The 21,793-nt window shown below is 42.3% G+C and overlaps 2 protein-coding genes across 3 annotated transcripts in view; one reads left to right on the top strand and one right to left on the bottom strand.

Moving 5' to 3' along the window:
* Nucleotides 1-11,778: 11,778 nt before the first annotated feature.
* On the bottom strand, nucleotides 11,779-14,632 carry LOC140633129 (uncharacterized). The gene is made up of 3 exons (XM_072825152.1): nucleotides 14,625-14,632; nucleotides 12,524-13,820; nucleotides 11,779-11,969 (listed from the first exon to the last, which is right to left on the bottom strand). The coding sequence occupies exons 1-3, from the start codon at nucleotides 14,630-14,632 to the stop codon at nucleotides 11,859-11,861; spliced, it is 1,416 nt and encodes a 471-aa protein (XP_072681253.1). The 3' UTR covers nucleotides 11,779-11,858.
* Nucleotides 12,778-21,793, top strand: part of UPF2 (UPF2 regulator of nonsense mediated mRNA decay) — a 94,643-nt gene continuing 85,627 nt past the window's right edge. Inside the window, exons 1-3 of one of the 2 annotated variants that reach the window (XM_072825835.1) lie at nucleotides 12,778-12,917; nucleotides 18,374-18,753; nucleotides 20,747-21,526. In XM_072825835.1, coding sequence (XP_072681936.1) covers nucleotides 18,392-18,753; nucleotides 20,747-21,526 — 1,142 coding nt within the window. In that variant the 5' untranslated portion in view covers nucleotides 12,778-12,917; nucleotides 18,374-18,391. Of the gene's footprint in view, nucleotides 12,918-13,886; nucleotides 13,907-18,373; nucleotides 18,754-20,746; nucleotides 21,527-21,793 lie in introns of those variants that run through there. The other variant, XM_072825834.1, reaches the window with a different exon arrangement.

Raw genomic sequence — 21,793 nt, forward strand, 5'->3', positions numbered from 1 at the left:
GTAACTAACACTGGTACTAACACACCATCACTTGTGCTTTATTATACTCACTAGAAGTTAGTCACGAAACCTAGCCTATTGTCAAGAAGAGGGGATTACACAAGGGTATGAAGACCAAGATGCTGGCATCCTTGAAGCCATCTTCCACAGCTATCTTAGAGGCCATCTTCCACAGCCTTGTGACCATATAATCATTTTTAGAGATGTATAATTGAACGGTGCCCTCTGCTCATCATTTTGGCCTGTCACCCATGTATTCTCTCATGTAACTCTTCCACTGGATGCCATGACCCTCTGTCTTATTAGTCCTCTATCTCTTCTGTTTCTATCATGAATGTTTTTTTTTCAGTTATTTTCCTTTTCCAATTTCTTCTTTGTTTTGTTTTTAAAGATTTATTTATTTGAGAGAGTAAGCATGCATTAGTGGGGGTAGGGGCAGAAGGAAGAGGAGAGACATTCTCAAGCAGACTCCACACTGAGCATGGAGCCAGATGTGAGGCTCAATCTCACAACCCTGACATTACAACCTAAGCTGAAGCCAAGAGTTGGTTGCTTAACTGACTGTACAATCCAGGCACCCCCTTTTTTCAACTTCTGATTTTCACTTCTATACTCAGTCTTGCAGAAAGTCCATATGTCACCATTGAGACTTCCAGCTCAGCTCTCCAAACTGTGTTCTGTGAAACTACTGATAGACCCAAGCTGACCTGTTACTCTCCTGAATTCCTGTAACACCTAGAGGTGGTGTCTTCAGTTGAACATTTTTTTTTCTTTGCTTATCTCATCGCCCAAAAGATAAAATGTTTGAGTGGGATATGATTTTTTTAACTGTTTGCTTATATATTCAGTGCTCTGTAAAAGCTGATGGCCTCTAAGAATGAGAAGTCCAATTCTAACATCCTATAACTCAATAACTCCCATCTCCTACCTAACACAGTAGAAGCATGAAATCATTTTACTTTATTGAAGATCAATCTGGCATATAGTCATCTGATGGAAAGTAATAGGCATTTACTTACTGAAGTAATACTTGTTGAGTACCTACTATATGTCAGCATTATGCTGGGTGCTTTGGAATATAGAAGTGAAGAAGTCAGACATAAAGCCTACACTCAGGAGTTTACAATCTCAAATAATCATAAAAATAATTAATTTTAATTATAAACGAATCATGAAGGATGGGTATAGGATGCTATAAAACCACATAACTGAGGGGAATGTTATCTAGGCTGGAGGGTTATGTAAAGTGAAACCTTGAAAATGAAACAGGAGTTAGGCAAACAAAAGAGGTATCAAGGATGGATAACTCAAGGGCAATGTCAAGTTCTAACAAGCTCCTTATCCTCTTCTACTGTTTAGTTAAGATTTATATATAATATATAGATTTTTATGTATTTATTGGAGAGAGAGAGCACGAGTGGGGGGAAGAGCAAAGGGAGAGGGAGAAGCAGAATCCTCACTGAGCAGGGAGCCAGATGCAGGCTTGATCCCAGGACCCTGAGATCATGACCTGAGCTGAAGGCAGCTGCTTAACCAACTGAGCCACCCAGAAGCCCTGGAGGGAATGTATTTTTAAAGCACCCTTCTTAAAAACCATATTCTCTACTTGTACTATGATCCTACTTTAACTTTCCTTCCTCTTACATCATTTCATCAGAGCCATAACAACTATCATGTCAACATGCTGTTTTTAAAAGCTATTTATAAATGTGGCTCCTTCAGAAAATGTCTGCAAGGTAAGTGACTCATCCCCTGTCCCCTTCTTTGCTTTGCTTCGGGAGAAACTGAGTTGATGTTGATGCCATTGACTGAGATGAAGAAGAGTGGAAGGGGAACAAACTTGGCAAAGTTCACTTGGAACATTTGAGTTTTATCTGTGATACTAAGTAGAACTGTTAACTAGGCAGTTTGGATGCACCTGTCAGAGTTCAGAAGAAAAGTAGGGACTGGAAAAATGCATTTGATAGTTTTCAATGCACAAATGTTATTGAAAACCTGGGTATGAATGAGAAGGCCTAGCTTTAGAATTTTGAGGACCTCAAAAGCTTAAAGGTTGGTTGAGAAGTTGCCAGCAAAGGAAACAAGATACAGCTAGAGAATTTTGAGGAAACTGGGCTTTTGAAGGGGCATATCTAGGTTCAAATTTTAGCTTTGCCCATTGTTAACTGTGTGACTGCATGGCTAATATTGGTCACATCTTATGGTGGAACACATCTTACTTTCTATCTGCGAAATGGAGACAATTATGCCTATTTTAGAGAAAGCTAGCATAGGCTCATGGCTAAGTAACTTCATCTAAACTGCCTGACTCCTAATCTTGGCTCTGTCACTGACCAGCTGGGAATGTGGGCAAGTTCCCTAACGTCTCTATCCCTCATTTTTCCCATTAATAAAATGATTTTTTTAATTCATTCATAACATACAAAGAGAGAGAGAGAGAGGCAGAGATACAGGCAGAGAAAGAAGCAGGCTCCATGCAGGGAGCCCGATGTGGGACTTGATCCCGGGACTCCAGGATCATGTCCTGGGCCAAAGGCAGGCGCTAAACCTCTGAGCCACCCAGGAATGCCCGCTGAGCCACCCAGGGATCCCCATAAAATGATCTTAGTAGTACCTATCACACTGGATTATTGTGAGGATTAAATAATTAGCGCATGTAGAATGTTTAGAACAATGCCTGACACACAGTTAAGTAATGTTAGCTGTATCATCATGGTTGCACTGTTTTAAAATGAAAAAAAAAAAAAAAAGAATAGTGGTATAGAACTTGAAAAACAGTAAGTACCACAAGATGATAATTGTTACTATTAGCTTACTATCATCATCATCATCATCACTATTATTTTGAGAGAGAGAGAGTGAACATATGCACTTATTCATGAGAGACACACAGAGAGAGGCAAAGAGAGAAGCAGTCTCCCTGTGGGGAGCCTGATGCAGGACTCAATCCTAGGACCCCAGGACCATGACCTGAGCCAAAGGCAGATGCTCAACCACCGAGCCACCAGGTGCCCTGGGAGAGAGATTCTTAAGCAGGCTCCATGCCCAGTATGGAGCTGGATGTGAGCTCCATCCCAGAATCCTGAGATTATGATCTGAGCCAAGATCAAGTGGACCCTAACTGACTGAGCCAACTAGGTGCCCCTAGCTTATTGTCATTATTATTAAACTGATATTGAATGTTGGGTATGAAAAATTTATTCCAAATTGTTTAGATGAATCTTTCACAAAGATGGAAGAAAGGGGGCAAAACACAGTAGAATGGCTACTTTTGTAGCGTTTATGGTGAAAACTTAAGTAAGTATAATGCAGACATAATATGTCTTCAGTACAGAATCTTCCCAAAGAAAAATAAATTGGAAATTAAACCCATTCTTTTACCGTACCCTTAGCAGCTGACACAAGAAGTGATGTGATGTCAGACTCTTTGGGTGATAACTCTTTTCCCCAGCTATATTTTTCATTATAACAATATCATCCTGGGTTATGAAGGCAACCACTTTTCACTTGGATTCTTAAACACTTGGAAGCAGTGACAAGAGGTGTTGCCAAAATTAAATTAAAATAATGAAGTTAGGGATCAAAATGTCTGATCTACTGATTTTTAAAATAAAGCATCTGAGTCACAGGTTACAAGTGACATGCCCTAGTTTCACTGTGTCACATGAACAGTAGCCAGGCTCCAAGACCAGACACTGGGTGATTGATTTCCAGCCCTTCCCCTTCCCTTTGTACTATCATGGGCATAGATTTAGCAACACACAGGTCTGACCTAGGCAGACATTCTTGTTATATTATAACTATTGGCTGGTCTTGTTAGAACTAGATTATAAAATCATATCATTTCTTACTCTATATTCTCTGTAATTGTGTAAAAGAGGATATCTATACTATTACATGCGTGGAACTCATATATATATAGTGAGGAAAACATCCTAGAACAGGATGAAATATTGCATAAGAGCTTGAACTTTGGAATCAGAAAATCCAGACAAGAAAGGAGATTCTATTTAGTAGCTCTGCCATCCTGGCCACGTTATTTAACTACACTAAACCCTGGCTTCCTCATCTCTAAAAACAAGGAAAATAACCAAATAGGATCATTGGGTGGAGGCACACTAAGAGGCATCTGTTTATTTCTTTCCATTTACCTGCTGAATCACTCAGTGTTAAAAATTTGAGTTAGCTCTAATGCAAATCATGAAAAGGGGTATGGAGGCCTATATTTGGGCTGCTGTTGGTATATTGCTTGTTATCAAAAAATGAAACTCCAGTCTATGATTGTTTCCTCTAAAATATTGTGTTTTTTTTTTCACTCTATTTTAATCCTACATTCCTGCGTCAGTACCCAGATTTTTCTCCTTCTTCCATGACAGCATTTGTAGAAGAGGAAAAACATTTCCCCTACCCTCTTCTGTCTTGTATCTTAGGTCTGTGAATTAAACTGACAACGGACAGATTAAAGGGAGAAATGGTATACAACTTTAATGCATGTTTTTAACTTTACATTCAAGGAGGCTATGCAGAAAAGAAACGAAATCACAAAGAAGTATATTCAGAAGCTTACATACAAAGGGTGATGAATTAAGGAAAAGTGGCTGGACAAGGGGAGTTTGGACTTCTAAGGGCAATAAGTTGTGGAAAGTAAATGTATGTGTAAACTAATGGAACATAAGGCTTGCTTTAGTAAGGTTTGTTTGTCCGGACTCATCTTGGTATCAACTTTCCATCTTTATGGTCACAAATCTCTCAGAGAGAGGATCAATGGAAGTCTTCATTTCTTAGAAGTTCATACTTTCAGTCAGATAATGGAATACCTAAGGTTTCTTTGTGCATATGTTAATTCTCAATGGCCTTCAACCCAAAATAATCCATATTACCAATGTGGCATATTTTGCAGTAGAATGTTGTAATCCCCTTCATATTCATTCACTTAATGATCCTTCTATCAAAATATTTTTTAAAAGATTTTATTTATTTATTCATGAGAGACACACACACCAAGAGAGAGAGGCAGAGACTCAGGCAGAGGGAGAAGCAGGCTCCATGTAGGGAGCCCAATGTGGGACTCAATGCCGGGTCTCCAGGATCACGCCCTGGACCGAAGGTGGTGCTAAACCGCTGAGCCACCGGGGCTGCCCCTTCTATCATAATATTAATAAGTGTCTTCTATGGCCCCAGGGCACAAAGACTAATAAGGTATAAATTATAGCTTCAAAGAGCTCATAGTTTTAATGAGAAAAGAAATATGAACATATTATTTCAATATAATTCAAGGAATGTTTTGATAGAGATGTTCAGAGGCTGCTATGGGGACCCAGGAAGGGGTAGAGACCTAATTTGATATATGTGGGGTGGTGATGATAAAGAATGGCTTCCCTAGGGAAATAATTCTTGAGCTCCTAGTTAGGAAACATTCATGAGAGAAAGGGCATTCTGGACAGAAGCATAATATATACACTAAGGAAAGATGAAGTCCAGTCTATGGAGGTTATCTATTTTAACTAGAACTTAAACCTGTGAGGGAAATAGCAGGAAGTGAGACTAGACATATAGGGAAAAGTATGCATTATTAAGGGTTCCCGCTAAAGATCTGAATTTTACCCTGTAAGTCAGTGGCTTGCAAAGTGGGTTGGCGCAAAGATGTATGTAAAATGATTTACTTAGGCAAAAATATTGAAACTTCTGTTTTTTTTTTTAAAGATTTTATTTCCTCATGAGAGACACAGAGAGAGGCAGAGACACAGGCAGAAGGAGAAGCAGGCTCTCCCCCAAGGAGCCTGACGTGGGACTCAATCCCAGATCCCAGGATCACGCCCCAAGCCAAAGGCAGACGCTCAACCACTGAGCCACTCAGGCGTCCCAAAACTTCTGGGTTTTTTAAAAAATTATTTTCTGTCTCGGTGAGTGTACTATATATATGTATACACACACACATAAATACACACACAAATATATATATATATATATATATATATATATATATGTAATTTGTGTCTAAGCAAATATACATGGACTGGGAGGATGACCTCCTCCTCCACTGATATGATTATATGATCAAGGAACTTTGGGGATGATTGCCATTAAGGGAAGTTAAATGATCTAATACTCTCCAAGGTTGGTAGAGGGCAAGAGTAGAAGCAATTAGGAAGGAGAACTAAGAGATGGTTGCCAGTAGCATGGGTTTGAGTTCGGTTGGTGTGAACTAAGGCTGTGCGGGTAGGGATATGGATGAAGACCCAGGCAAGATGTTTCCGGAACATATCAATTGCATTTGGATAAGGGATGAGGAGTGAGAACTACCTAACTACTGGAGAGGAAAAACTTTTCCTCTACCCTCTTACGTTCTTCATTTGGAAGTGTGTACACTAAACTAACTAAGGCAGATTAACAGGAGAGAAGGCACAGAAGGGACTTGGGTTTTCAGGGATAAGTCAATGTGGGGGAGTGACTTGGAAATATGTGGGAAACTGATGAGATAAGTCCAATCTGTTTATGCAAACCTTCTGGGTGTTGACTCTCTATCACCAGCGATACGTCCCTCTCTTCTTCCTGACATGGGGGTTAGTGGGGGGCAGATGCCCTCACAAAGGGAAATTCATGCACTGCTTTTAGGCAGATAAGGGGAGATCTAGAGAATTCTTCCTACATTTGTTGATTCTTAATTGCCTTCAGCTCAAAATAATCATTATGCTTAAGTGTCACATTTTGGGGTGGCATATCCTGACCTCCTTTAGCACCATTAACTGAAAGAATAAAAATTTAAAAAGTAGACAGAGTTGGAGACCAACATGAAGTTCAATTTTGGACATTTTAAGTTTGAAGTATACATGGAATATTTCATCAAAACCGTCCCACAGCAAAGACTTAGAAATAGGGAATTAAGATAATTAGATGATACAGGGTTAGCTTTCTCACCACTTATCATTAGTTCCCCCCACCTACCCAAATTTTAAGATTGATTATTCTGTTGGACAAACTGAAGTGAAACCAGAATTAGAAATAATGCTTACAGAGATGCCTCGGTGGCTCAGCGGTTAAGTGGCTGCCTTTGGCTCAGGGTGTGATCCCGGGGTCCTGGGGTTGAATCCCATATTGCACTCCCTGTAGGAAGCCTGCTTCTCCCTCTGCCTGTGTCTCCTCCTCTCTCTCTGTGTCTCTCATGAATAAATAAATAAAATCTGCAAAAAAAAAAAAAAATGGTGCTTACAGACCTCTGCCTTTTTTGGTTATAATAGCTGAGAAATCTTATCCTTTTTCCCCTTTCCTGCCCCCTGCTCAGTTTTATTGGGGTATAACTTAAAAATAAAATTGTAAAATATTTAACATGTACGTCGTGGTGATTTGATTTTTTTCCTTTTTAATTTTCATTTTAAGTTCATTTCCTTAGCACAGATTTCCAGTGCCTGGAGGGAAAAGTTCCCGGTGCACTGGTGTCACACCAGAGTTAAGGCAATGTTACACCAGAGTTAAGGGCTGTGGAAGCACTATTTACTCAACCTGCAAAGCCTTTTAGAGGATTGTGTTTCCCATTTCTAAAATGATTTAGTAATAGCTAACACTTATAGAACATACACTGTGAACACTGTGCTAAGTTGCTTTTATTTTGATTACCTCGTTTTCTATTCACAAAACCCTAGGGGAAGGTGCTGTTATTAATAAGATTTTTTTAAAGATCTTATTTATTTGTTTTGTGGGGGGCACTCGAGTTGGGGGAGGGGCAGAGGGACAGAGAGAATCCCAAACTGACTCTATGCCATGTACGGAGCCAACCTGGGGCTCCATCTCGGGACCCAGAGATCACAACCTGAGCCAAAATCAAGAGGTGGTCATTTTAACCGACTGAGCCACCCAGGTGCCCCTATTATTAAGATTTTTACAAATTAAAAGCTGTGATCTAAACTGTTTACAAAATTAGCCCAGAGTGCCCAGGTGGCTCAGTGGGTGAAGCACCTGCCTTCTGCCCAGGTCATGATCTCAGGATGTTGGGATGGAGCCTGTTGGGCTTCCTGCTCAGCAGGATGCCTGTTTCTCCCTCTGCCCTTCCCCCTACTTATGCTCCCTCTTCCTCTCTCTCTCTCAAATAAATAAATAAAATCTAAAAAGAAAAAAGAATTAGCCCAAGCTCCAATTGCTTGGAACTAGAATTTGAATTCACATAGTCTGACTTCAGAGATGCATGCACCTTGCTTTCCATTGTGGCTTCTAAGCCAGTTCTCTTTTATTCTCTTTGAAAAGCTCAGCTCCTCTGGACTCACTCCTTCCGTCCATAGTCCTAGTTATTTCAGCTCTCCAGAACCACATTCTGATGTCCTCATCTGTTCCCTTTAATTCATTAAAATTTTTGGCTTTGTTAAGAAGAAAAGCACAGGCTCCAAATGGAGTTACATACGTTACAGGCCCCTCGTCAGCAAACTGAGACTTAATATCTAACGTAATTGCAGTTTCCATCCCCACAGGAAGGTAACCTTTAACCAGTCAACATGGAATTTCCTGGTCAGCCCTAGAAAATACACTGATAGACCCCTTCCGTTCCCCTCGGGAGGGTGACCTTACCTAAACCAGTGCATTCTTTGCTAATAATTTCCTTTATTCCCCTCTTTGCCTTTAAAAATTGTCCCTTTTCTACAGCTGGATGGAGCTTTTTTTCTATTGGCTAGATGAGATGCTGCCCAATTCATGAATCATTTAATAAAGCCAATTAGATCCTCAAATTTACTCAATTGAATTTTTGTTATTAAACGGCTCTTTCGTCACCATTTTCTTGGCAACCTCTGCTCCTGTCAGTCTGTTAACCCCATCCACATTCACACACACACCTTGTTCCCCTTCATTTCCCTCATACCCACCGAGATTTGACAATCCTTTAGGATGATCATCCTCTTGCAAACACACAATCCCTTTATTGTTCACTTTCTCTGCCATCACTCTTATGGGGGAAAAGAAAAGCCACAACCCTGGCTAAAACTGATCATCTCTTCTGGAGAAATTGGCATATGTGGGCTGCATGGCTTTAAATTCATCATCAGAAACATCAACCAGTGTGTCAGCAGCAATCCTTAGTATGCATTTCTATTGCTTTCACGCTCTTCAAAGCGTCTCTTTCCTATTTTCCCTTTCTCTTCTCAAACCTCCCCCCAATTTTTCCCTCATCCCACTCTTAGCTAATGAACTTGCCACCAATTTCATTGAGAAAATAGGAATGATCAAGGAGGATCTCCAAGTCTACAAGCCTATCTGTCCATGTACTCATCTTTTTTGTGTTCTCTCTTAATATCTTGCGGAAGTGCCACTGCTTCTATCAAAGGCACTCTTTATCCACCCGCCCCCCAGATTTATTTATTTACTAGAGAGAGAGGAAGAGAGGGGGTAGGGGGAGAGGGAGATAATCTCAAGCAGACTCAGCGCAAAACCCAACACACGGGCTTGATCTCACAACCCTGAGATCAGGGCCTGAGCTGAAACCAAGAGTTGGATGCTTAACTGACTGAGAAACCAGGTTGTCCTTCGAAAGCACTCTTCCTGCTTGTACTTTGGATTCCATTTCTTCACAACACAAGGATTTTGTTCCTTTGTTACCTTTTTTCCCCTCTTTCTTCCATCATTAATATTTCCCTCCCTATTGGATCATTCCCATGAGTATACTTCCTCTAGATCTCTCATTAAAAATACAAAAAAATACAAATCTAAAAGAGACAAAACTAGCTTAAATTAGTTAAACTAGACGTCAGCTTCTAAAAGACAGAGGTGGACTTATTCAAGGTGAAGTACATATTCAGCAGGGCACCAGGGAGTTCATGCCACATAAGCCCTGTTTTTTTTTTTTTTAAATTAGGGTTTATCTTGCCCTGAGATTGTAATCTCTTTCTCTTGCCTTTGCTTCCTAATGCAAAGCAGCATTGTAACTGGGTTTTAAACAGAAAACAGTATTATCTAAATATACATGTCTGTGAGTTTTTTCTTTTCATATGGTATAATTCTGTCAACTGAAACAGGCAAAAAGGAAAAGGCATTTTTTTAGAATTTTGTCAAATAATGAAATATCTAGATAAATACTTAAAAGCTTAAATATAATGTAGTTACAGAAAATAGTGAAGTTTGATCAGAATGCAAAAACCAATGGCTTCTTCAGAGAAATGTGCTTCTTCCAGTTAGAGATTGCAATATAGTCCCACATTAGCAGGCTTTGGTGGCTTTTGATATCTTACTTTAGAAAGAAAACAATGGGGTGCATTTTCAGTCTGTGAAAAAATCTGGGCATAAAGGCAGTGGGATACATCAGAAAAAGCTTGGGTTTTTGGAGTTAGACTTGTGTGAAAGGAATACTATGCTTACTAGTTTTCTGATATTGACTTAAATTATCTTTCTGTAACTCTGTTTCTATAAGATGGGGATCAGGATACCTACATGACGATTGTGATTATTAATTAAAATAACAAATTTAAAATAAGCAAAAGCTCAATAAAAATAGTTTTTTTTGATCCCTGTATTCACATGATTTCCTTTTAATGCCTCATGAAGGGGGCACCCGGGTGGCTCAGTGGTTGAGCATCTGCCTTCAGCTCAGGTCGTGATCCCAGGGTGCTGGGATCGAGTCCTGCCACCAACTCCCTGCAGGAAGCCTGCTTCTCCCTCGGTTTGTGTCTCTGCCTCTGTGTGTCTCACGAATAAGATCTTTTAAAAAAACAAAACAAAACCTCATGAAAGGCAAAGATCGACTTGAATACATACATATATTTATTAACAGCATAGAGATCAATTTTCTTAAGGTAGCCAGACAAAATGAGAAAAATAACTTTTTTACTTTTAATTTTTTTGTGAGTAAAAGAACTTTTGGAAAGAACGGGGTGGCCTTCTCCAGTATGGTGGTTTGGGACAGTTGTCTCGTGATGATTTTGTGTCTGTTTTTATGTAGGCTCCACACCTAGCATGGAGCCCAGCACAGGGCGTGGACTCACAACCCTGAGATCCAGCTCTGAGCGTCTACGAAGAACAGAATGCTTAACCGAGGGCAGCCCGGGTGGCTCAGCGGTTGAGCCCCTGCCTTCAGCCCAGGGCCTGACCCTGGAGACCTGGGACCAAGTCCCACGTTGGGCTCCATGCATGGAGCCTGCTTCTCCCTCTGCCTGTGTCTCTGCCTCTCTCTGTCTCTAGGAATAAACACATAAAACCTTAAAAAAAAAAAAAAAAAAAAAAAAAAAAGAATGCTTAACCGACTGAGCCACCCAGGTGTTCCTCTGCTAATCGCTTATCAGTGGTACATATTAGCGGTGTTTTCCTTTCTCTCTTGCTAGTCTTTTCACGATTGACCTACCAGTAGTGTTTGGGGGTGGGGGGTGGGTAGAAATCGAAGTACAGGAAATAACACTGAATTTGTGAAGGCGATGTTCAAGCTAATAATAAATGGAAAGCAGAGCTGCAAATAGGGGCAAATGGGCAAAAGCTGAATACAAGGGAACCTAGACCGGCCTCAAGTATTTGCGGTTGGTAGCAGCTCATTTTGTGGGCTCACACGTGGGGGGGGGGGCGCGCGACACGTGTCACTCCAGCATCAAGTCCAGTTTTGCACCTTTGCCCCTTTGACTCCTGAACAAAGCCGACCAGCGAGATCACGTTAGCAGCAGATCCAAGCAGTTTTGGTAAGAAAAAAAAAAAAAAATTGCAGGCCAGATACACAAACCTCAGCAATTTAAGGAGTGAGGTTGTGTGGAGAAGCTGATGCCCCTTTTGGAAGGTTGACTTTGTTTCGCAAAGCGAAGAAATGACGACTGGGCCAACTTTTTGTTTTTGTTTGTTTGTTGTTGTTTTTGTTTTTTTTTTTTTTTAAACGAGTGATCACATTTAATAACTCGGGGAAGTCATTCCATTTCAGTGTCTGAAACTGGCTTGCTAGGACAGAGCGCTTTCCAGGATCCGTCGAGGAAAACCTTTCTCCTTCTGCACCCTGGGTCGTTCTTGACGTCCAACATCTTAAAAAAAAAAAAAAAAAAAAAAAAGTGCTTCTGGAAATCCCCCCCCCCCCATCCTCCCCAGATGGGACTTTCGGAAACTCGACGGCACTCTTAAATCTAGACTCATTCCTAACCAACTTCTACTTTCCCCCCCAGCCATATTCTTCAGCTTCTCGGGTTTCCAACTCCCCAAATCTCCAACCTCACCCCTCGAATTAGTCCAATCAAACTTTCCCTTCTTAGACCTTTCCCTGACGTTCGCTCCGGGAAACTCCCCCGAGGATCACGTGGCCAAACGTGTCCCAAACGGCGCTCCGTAATTCTCCTACCGTTCCACCGCCCTTCCTCACCTCCTGTTAGCTCCGCCCCGCCCCATTCTAGCGTTTCCCCCCCCCCGCACTCCCCTCCCCCCCCCCCCCCCGCGCGCCCGAAGTGCCTGCGCCTGCGCATCTCCGATTCAGGCGCTTTCCCTTTCCTGGCGACCAATCCACTTCCTGCCTTGGGGCCTTGGAACGCTCCGCCCCTCCGCCGGGGACCTGGCTGGAGGCGCTGGTTGTGGCTGCCCTGCTCACTGCCTGTCTGGAAATCTCGCTCCTGTGGCCTGGCGGACGATCCGCAGCAAGCCGCTGTGTGTGCGTGGCAGCTGTCTGAGCGTGTGGTCGCGGTCCGCGCCAGGAGTGAAGCCTCAGCGCGTCGAAACGCCGGAGGAAGGGAGACGCGGACGGCTTTGCATCGGGCACGTGGCCGGACAGCTTTCCCTTTTCCTCCTCCCTCCGCCCCGCCCCCACTCGCAGCCCGGCCGCGCTGGTGAGTGGCGGGCGGGAGGGCCGGCGGGCGGAGGGAGGAGGGGGAGCGGAGGGAAGGCGGGCCCTCGGCTGCGAGCTAGGTGGGGGGAGGGGAGGGGAGAGCCCGAGCGCTGGAGTTGGTGCTGGGAAACCCGGGGCTGATGTTGACAACAGGCTCGAGGTGAGTCCCGGGGAGCCTCCTCCGCCTCCGCTGCGACCCTCGGGGGGGAGCGGGGCTGGGGGGCACCGGCCTGGACTCCTGCTCCCCGAGGGACCCGAGAGGCGACTCGGCACCTCAGCACCTCCGCGCTCCGGGGGCGGCGAGCAGCAGACGGACCGCAGCTCCGGCGGCGTCCTCCTCAGACCCCTCTCCCGGAGGCTCCCGTCGGCTCCCGTCACGGCGGGCGCCCCCGGCCCGGGGCAGACGTGAGGGGCGGCCGCGGCGGGCGGGGGGGTGCGGGGTGCGGGGTGCGGGGGTGTCCTCCCCGCCCCTCCACGCCCGGGCTGGGCCTCGGGGCTGAAGCCGCTGTGGCGGGGCGGAGGTGTGCAGTCGAGCGAGGGGAGCTGCGGGAAGGCTCCCGGGAGCCGGAGGGACGCGACGGCGAGGAGGCGGGGAGGGCGCGCGCGCGTGGGAGGATGTGGAGCCGGGAGACCAGCCGGGGCGTCTGGGCGTCGGGCGGGTGCGGGGCGTGAGGGGGAGAAGTTGGCGTCGGGGCGACGGTGGTCGGCGAAGGTGACCGCGGGGGCCCCCGGGCAAGGGGGCGCGAGTGCGGGCCGGGAGGGTGCCGCCGGAGCAGGGGGTTGTGGGAGATGCGTGTGCGGGGGAAGGGGCTTCGGGGCGGGCGGCGCTGCGCTGGGCTGCGCTGGGCTGCGCTGGGCTGCGCTGGGTCCGCTTGCCCCCGAGTCTCCCACGGGCTGAGGCTCCCTCGCGGCGCCTCGGTGCCCGGCGCCTCCCCTGCTGAGCGCTCGGGCGCGGAGGCCAGGGTCGTCGGGCTGGCGAGCTGGGGGCTCCCCGCCGACCCGGACCAGCCGCCCTCCTGCTCCGCCAGGACCCGCGACCGGAGCAGCCCCGGCGGCGCTCACCCTTCTCGTTGACCGTAGTTTTCAGGCGTCTCTGAAAGATACCACAGCTCGTCGAGACACAGCCAGTTCTGAACTCTGGTGAAATGTGTAAGGAAACTTCCCGTGGGTCTTTGGTTTTCAACACTTTTTTTTTTTTTTTTTCCTTTGGGTAAAGCCAGCGTTGGGGGGTGGAGAGATAATGCCCCGGTGCGGTTCTGCCCTCAGGACGTTTTGAGTGACACAGAACTACAAGGTGAACCGGCCTTGTCTTCCTCTGGGGCGTTTTCAGAGCATTTCTGATTGTGATTTCATACAGTCCATATGGTACTTGGGTAAAGGAGTATCTTTGATGAGGGAGACACCCCCCTTTTGCTCTGCATTCTGCCCCCCTCGGTGCGCTCCGCTGGTACCTCCTCGTTTTACCAAGAAAGTAGTTTTACTTTCTTTTGGGCTTTTCACAGTCTCTTCCGAAAACCAGATTATTCAGTCCACCGGCCAGGGCACTATAGGAAGGAAGGTGGTTTTAAAGACGTGGCTTCCTTTTAAGGGACTGACTGTGATCGTACTCAGTGAAGTCTTTTGTAAGGGCTTAATGATATTCCGATTAAAAAAAAAAACAACAACAAAAACAAAAACAAAAGATCACTAATGATTTATCTTGGATTATTGTGAGGCAGAATCTGTTTGAAACTGTGGGTTTCACTTGAAAAGCTTCTTGAAGCCGTTCAGGTGAAATATTTGGCTGTGTATTCAAGCAGGGACTGTCAGAGGGATTGAAAGAAATGTTAGCATTTCACTACTAAATAGTTTCATTGACGGCACATACACATGCATATGGGTCTAAATTAGGTTGTTTGTATATTTTGTTTGGCTTTTAAAATCTTGAGTCGGTAGATGTTGGATAAGAGCACTGGACAGTGAGCCTTGACCCAACCAGCGATTAAACTGGCCTAATCGGGTGAGTCACCCTTCTGCTGCCAGGTCAATGTAAAAAATGAGAATTGGAGTAAAGTCTAGTAGACCTAATTCTTAAAAAAACCCATCTTCCAAAGAACTTTTCAGTGCTCTGTGTGAAACAATAGACATTAATTGAATGCCCCCCCCCTTTTTTTTTGAAGGATTTTATTTATTCATTCATTAGAGACAGAGCCGGAGACACAGGCAGAGGGAGAAGTAGGCTTTTCACAGGGAGCCCCATGTGGGACTTGATCTCAGGTCTCCAGGATCACACCCTGAGCCAAAGGCAAATGCTCAATCCCTGAGCCACCCAGGCGTCCCTTGAATGCCTTAAAAAAATTTATTTATTTATTCATGAGAGGCAGAGACTGCCAGAGGGAGAAGCAGGTGCCCTATGGGGAGCCCAAACCCTGGGATCACGCCCTGAGCTGAAGGCCGAAGCTCAACCACTGAGCCACCCAGGTGTCCCTGTTGAGTGCCGCCTTGATGCTTCCTTCAATGTTAGTAGTTTAAGAATTCTGTAAGAGTAGCAATTTCTCCATTTTATCGATGAATAGACTCAGAGAAGTTAAGTTGTCCAAGTTCCCACAGCTAGCAGGATGAAGAGTTGGGAAAACTTCAAAACCTATGTTGTTTTCACATGTTGCATTGCTAGTCTTTACATGAACCTTTACATTTCTGTCATATTTTTTGTTCACTGAAACTTAGCTCGAAGTGTACTTTGGATATGTTTTTAATACAAGGATGAAGTGATTGAAAGAATATATCCGAAGATTTTAAGGGTTTTATTGGGAATCTGTTTCTTTGTGTTCTAGAGGAGGATCAATTCATGAGTGCCTACTACAGTTTGACACAGTAGGTATTGAAGAAATGAACACTGTACAGAGTCACAAAAGTCTAGGAGGCTCTGTTGAAATTTGTCAGATTCCAAGTGAATTTTTAAATGTTTTCATAGAACTTAGTATCTAATACTACCTTCACAAATGAGACATTACCTGTCAAATTTTTTTGCCGTTCTTTTTATTTTCTGTAGTCCTTGTATCACTGAAGTGTTGCTTGTTGATAAACTTCAGAAAATACCAACTCTTTATATAGAGTATTATGTTTTGCACATAATGACAAATATCCCTAAGAAAAATTGTATTATTACCTTAGAAATAATCTTATCCCCATATGTTTTAACTAGTATATGCCAAAATTTAGAAAAGTAATATAAAAACTGCTTAGCCATTATCAGGGATTCTTTCTATTCAGATACGTAATTCTGTGATTTGTTGTGGTCCGTATCCAAGATCAGGTCTTTCACTTCAGAGTTTGGTACTCTCAAAGTTCTTAATAACTTTAGGTGAGAGTATGGGTTCCAATTCCAGCTCTGTCACCAGCTGTGGAGGCCTTAGTCAAGTTACTTGGTCAAGTCTCAGTTTACTCATTTATAAAATAGGGAAGATAATACTCATCTCATAAAGATTTTAGTATTAAATGAGATAATGTAAGTAAGATGTTTACTGTGAGGCCAGTGAGTGGTGGCTATGAGTATTTTCTTCTTTTAAAAATTTACTTGCTTTAGGGCATGTCTTTTTTCACATTAAAGGTGGGTCTTTGAAGCTGACAGATAACATAAATGTTAACACTGCTTTGCCAGCAAATAAGTAGTTATGCTCTTTCATGTTAAAATGGTTGCTTAAACAGGATTAACAGCTTTTTTTTCTTGAGTTTTGCCATTGAGGTTAACTGAAGCCTTTGAGTGTTATTGTTAAAATAAATGCATAGAATGTGGACGTGATATAGAATCAGTGAAAGAGTAAAAGGGAAAGGAAGACGTGGTTGGGAGAACATACGGAATGTTGCTTGTGCCTCCAAAAGTTACTTAAAGTGCTTCTATTGGCCTAGGTTTTCTTTCTTTGATAATTTATTGGAGTGCTGAAATAAATGCATTGTGTGTTTATAGAATAGTTATTTTTGCAAATATTTTGTTTGCTAACCTAGTTTTTACTGCTATAACTTAAAATCTATATTTGAAAATAATTGAGAATAGTGTGTATATCTTTAGCTTTTAATAAAAAAGTAGGAAGTTTTTTTTATTTTTTATTTTATTTTTTTATGATAGTCACACAGAGAGAGAGAGAGAGAGAGAGAGGCAGAGACACAGGCAGAGGGAGAAGCAGGCTCCATGCACCCGGAGCCCGATGTGGGATTTGATCCCGGGTCTCCAGGATTGCGCCCGGGGCCAAAGGCAGGCGCTAAACCGCTGCACCACCCAGGGATCCCCTAAAAAAGTAGGAAGTTTAAGTTAATTCTGTATTTCTTACATAGAAGGTATTTTGATTTTCTCATATACGGCTTTCAGATGATTTAGGGCCTAAAACATGAAGTACTGTCCATAAAAGAAATTATATTAGAACACTAGTTCTGAGTAGAGAAATTTATTTCTAGGAAAGAAAAATGCTGAATTTTGCTGGGAAATACACTTTTTTTTGTTCCAAAGTTCATTTCCAGTTAACTGTATAGAGCCTGTACTATAGACCTAATGTTATCCAGTAGAACGTCCTGTGATAATTAAACTGTTCTGTATCTGCACTGTCTGATGCGGTTGAGACTAGTCATGTGAAATTGAGCGCTTGAAATAGGAGTAGTGACTGAAGAACGAAATTTCAAACTTTTTAATTAATTTTCCTGTAGCTAAGTAGCTACATGTGGCTAGTGCCGCGGTTTTCAGCTGATGGTGGTTTTGTCCCCAGGCAACGTTTGGCAATATCTGGAGTGATTTTTGGTTGTCAAAACTGGGGAGATCCTGCTGGCACGTCCTTAGTAGAGAAGGCAGGGATGCTGCTAAACACGTAGTGCACAAAATCGTGTCAACATCACTCCCCCAGCAACCCCCCCCCCACCCCAAGAATTATCTTGCCTGAAATGGTAATAGTGCTGAGGCTGAGAAACCCTGAGCTGGTGGCTACTGTATTGGCAGACAGACAGAATATACAGATTTTAGAATCCTCATTATGTTATAGACTAATTTTGACTAATACTAATGAAAAGACTAAAAGTTTAATTTAATTTGAGATAGCTGAAGCTTTCTGTATTTGATAAAGCTTGATAAGGTTAGAACGATGATGTGAAGTTTGTGTCTTCTGTGTCTATTTGTAGGAGGCAAGAGCTCATTTTTGTACCAACTTAAATAATTTCTGTTCCAGGTTGTAGGAAATAATGTCACCAGCCTCCTAATGGATGTGAACTGTTGGGATTAAAACCAATTGAAAATATTCTCAGATACATACTGAAGTGTTTATGATTAAATGTTGTTTTGTAGTTGATAATGGTTGAATTTGGGCAATGAGTATAGGGAGGTTGGTTATAGTGTGCTCTCTTTCATTTGTGTGTTCGAGTATTTCCTTAATAAAAAGTAAAAAAGTACTTAAGGCAAAGCATAACTAATTATGATAGAATGTGGAATGTGACCAAGAAATTATTTTATTGCAGAAATAGTGTTCATTTTACATGCATTTATTTAATCTTTCACAACATTACATTAATATGTTCTGTTTAAAAAAGTGTCACATTACTAAAAAGTCACTGCATTTACAATACTACAAAGAATACTGACATTCTTTTACTTTACAGATTGTTCTGGGTAACATAATGCCAGCTGAGCGTAAAAAGCCAGCAAGTATGGAAGAAAAAGAAACTTTACTAAACAACAAGGAAAAAGACTGCAGTGAAAGGCGGCCAGTGAGTAGCAGGGAGAAACCAAAAGACGAGATCAAGCTTACTGCCAAGAAGGAGGTTATTAAGGTCCCTGAAGATAAAAAGAAGAAACTGGAAGAAGATAAGAGAAAAAAAGAAGACAAGGAACGGAAGAAAAAAGAAGAAGAAAAGGTGAAGGCGGAGGAAGAATTAAAGAAAAAAGAGGAAGAAGAAAAAAAGAAACATGAAGAGGAAGAGAAAAAGAAGCAAGAAGAGCAGGCAAAACGTCAGCAAGAAGAAGAAGCTGCCCAGTTGAAGTAAGAACATTTATTTTATTTATTGATATGAAGGAATGGGGAGATTGAAATGTTAGGAAAGCAATGGTGATTTGAAATCAGACTGCTGAGGTCCAATTCCATGAGAGTTGGGAGTATCTTCAGTTACTCGTTCTATTACTTTCAGTGACTAGAGCACCATGCTTTTTTACAGAATTTATTTATTTATTCATGAGAGATGCAAAGAGAGAGGCAGAGACACAGGCAGAGGGAGAAGCAGGCTCCATGTAGGGAGCCCGATGTGGGACTCGATCCTGGGTCTCCAGGATCCGGCCCTAGGCTGAAGGTGGCGTTAAACCACTGAGCCACCCGGGCTGCCAAATGCCTTTTTTTTTTTTTTTTAAGGATTTTATTTATTCATTCATTGGAGACAGAGAGGCAGAGACACAGGAAGAGGGAGGAACGGGCTCCATGCAGGGAGCCTGATATGGGACTGATCCTAGGACTCTAGGATCACGCCCTGGGCCAAAGGCAGGTGCCAAACCGCTGAGCCACCCAGGCATCCCTGGTTCCAAATTTTCTTAATTACACTCAACTTTTTTTTTTTTTTTTTTTAAGGATTTTATTTATCTGACAGAGAGCGAGCGAGCGAGTGCACAAGTAGGCAGAGAGGGAGACGGAGGGAGAGGGAGAAGCAGGCTTGCTGCTGAGCCATAGAGCCCAATGTGGGGCTCCATCCCAGGATCCTGGGATTGTGACCTGAGATGAAGGTAGAGTCTTAACTGACTGAGCCACCCAGACGCCCCAATTACACTTGAATTTTAAGACAAAACTGAGAAAGGTACTTTAGAGATTTGGCTAATGCTGAAGTATGGAAGAGTGGTACTTAACATACCAGAACATTTTTAATGCATTCTTTTATAAACATTACTCTTTATTTTATTATTAATATTTTTAAAGATTTTATTTATTAATGAGAGACACAGAGAGAGAGAGGGAGAGGCAGGCTCCACGCAGGGAGCCTGATGGGACTTGATCCCAGGGCTCCAGGATCACACCCTGGGCCAAAGGCAGGCGCTAAACTGCTGAGCCACCCAGGGGATCCCCTTATTATTATTTTTTAATAAACATTATTCTTTAAATAATGTATTATTTAGTATTTAAAGAATACTTTAAGAGATTAATTTAATTTTTAACTTAATTTAAATTTTAAAGTATTTAAAGAATACTTTAAAGTATTTTTTGTGGACAGTTTTTTTTCTATATTCCCAGTGCTTTTACCTGTTCTAGGTTTTACACCTTCCTGGACATATTAATTTATATTTTTCGTATTATACATCATGTGTTTAATTTGTTTATTTTTGCAGCTTTATTGAGGTAGAGTTGACAAAGTATTTTATCTATTTAGTTTACCAGTTGGCAGAATGATTTTTACTCTAGTTATTAAGAATCATCCATTCTGCCACATTTGGTATTTTCAGTGTACTAGGTTCCCATTATCTTAAGTCAATAATAAAATGTTTTTAAAAGTTGGAAAAGGTGCCTGACCTGCTCAGTCAGTACAGTGTGCAACTTCTGATCTCAGGATTGTGAGTTCTTTTTTTTTTTTTTTTTTTTTAAGATTTTATTTATTTATTCCTGAGAGACACAGACTTAGGCAGAGGGAGAAGCAGGCTCCTCCAGGGGAGCCCAATGTGGGATTAGATTCCGTGACTCCAGGACCATGTCCTGAGCCAAAGGTAGATGCTCAACCACTGAGCCACCCAGGTATCCCTTAAAAACAAAATCTTAAAGGGATGCCTGGGTAGCTCAGTCTGTTAGGTGTCTGTCTCTTATTTAGGTCTTAATCTCAGGGCCATGAGTTGAAAAAAAAAAATTAAAAGTTAAAAGTAGGTAAAGGGCCTTTTGCATGTTTTGCTTGGTTTGAAATGCTGATGTTTATGATTACATTTTCATTGTCTTTCACTCTTGAAATTGGTCAGTGATTCTACAAAATATGCAAAGTATTTTATTTACTTATTTGTTTTTTATATAGAGAGAAAGAGGAATCCCTTCAGCTTCATCAGGAAGCCTGGGAACGACATCAGTTAAGGAAGGAACTTCGTAGCAAAAACCAAAATGCTCCAGACAACCGACCAGAGGAAAATTTCTTTAGCCGACTAGACTCAAGTTTGAAGAAAAATACTGCTTTTGTCAAGAAACTAAAAACTATTACCGAGCAACAGAGAGACTCCTTGTCCCATGATTTTAATGGCCTGAATTTAAGCAAATACATTGCGGAAGCTGTAGCTTCTATTGTGGAAGCAAAGCTAAAAATATCTGATGTGAACTGTGCTGTGCACTTGTGCTCTCTCTTTCACCAGCGTTATGCCGACTTTGCTCCATCACTTCTTCAGGTTTGGAAAAAACATTTTGAAGCGAGGAAAGAAGAGAAAACCCCTAACATTACCAAGTTAAGAACTGATTTGCGTTTCATTGCAGAGTTGACAATAGTTGGGATTTTCACTGACAAGGAAGGTCTTTCCTTAATCTATGAACAGCTAAAAAATATTATTAATGCTGACCGGGAATCCCATACTCATGTTTCTGTGGTGATTAGTTTTTGTCGACACTGTGGAGATGATATTGCTGGGCTTGTGCCACGGAAAGTGAAGAGTGCTGCAGAGAAGTTTAATTTGAGTTTTCCTCCTAGTGAGATAATTAGTCCAGAGAAACAACAACCTTTCCAGAATCTTTTAAAAGAATACTTTACATCTTTGACCAAACACCTGAAAAGGGACCACAGGGAGCTTCAGAATACTGAGAGACAAAACAGGTGATTTTCAAATATTTCTCAGAATTGAGAATTTATTTTGGAGCTCATACTTAAAAGTTTTTAAAGTCTTCAGGCCACTGAAAGAACATGTGGAAAAGGGCTCATTGCAGGTGATTTCTTAACATTTCCAGGAGAATTTCAAAGTGTACCAGTCTAAGTACTCATGTTTAAGTGGGAGTCTATGATAGATTTTGTTTCTGAATTTAGAAGAAACCTGGCAAGTATATGGTGATTTTTACTTTGTGGATGTGTTTTGTTCCTATAATT

This window comes from Canis lupus, chromosome 5 (genome assembly GCF_048164855.1).
Source record: "Canis lupus baileyi chromosome 5, mCanLup2.hap1, whole genome shotgun sequence".
NCBI classification, from domain to species: domain Eukaryota; kingdom Metazoa; phylum Chordata; class Mammalia; order Carnivora; family Canidae; genus Canis; species Canis lupus.

Bases quoted from the DNA above. Each gene is read 5' to 3' on its own strand.
- LOC140633129 (XM_072825152.1), bottom strand. The intron at 11,970-12,523 runs GTGAGCAGGGCA...TTTTTTTTTAAG, and splicing joins GCGAGATTTCCAGACAGGCA to ATGTTGGACGTCAAGAACGA.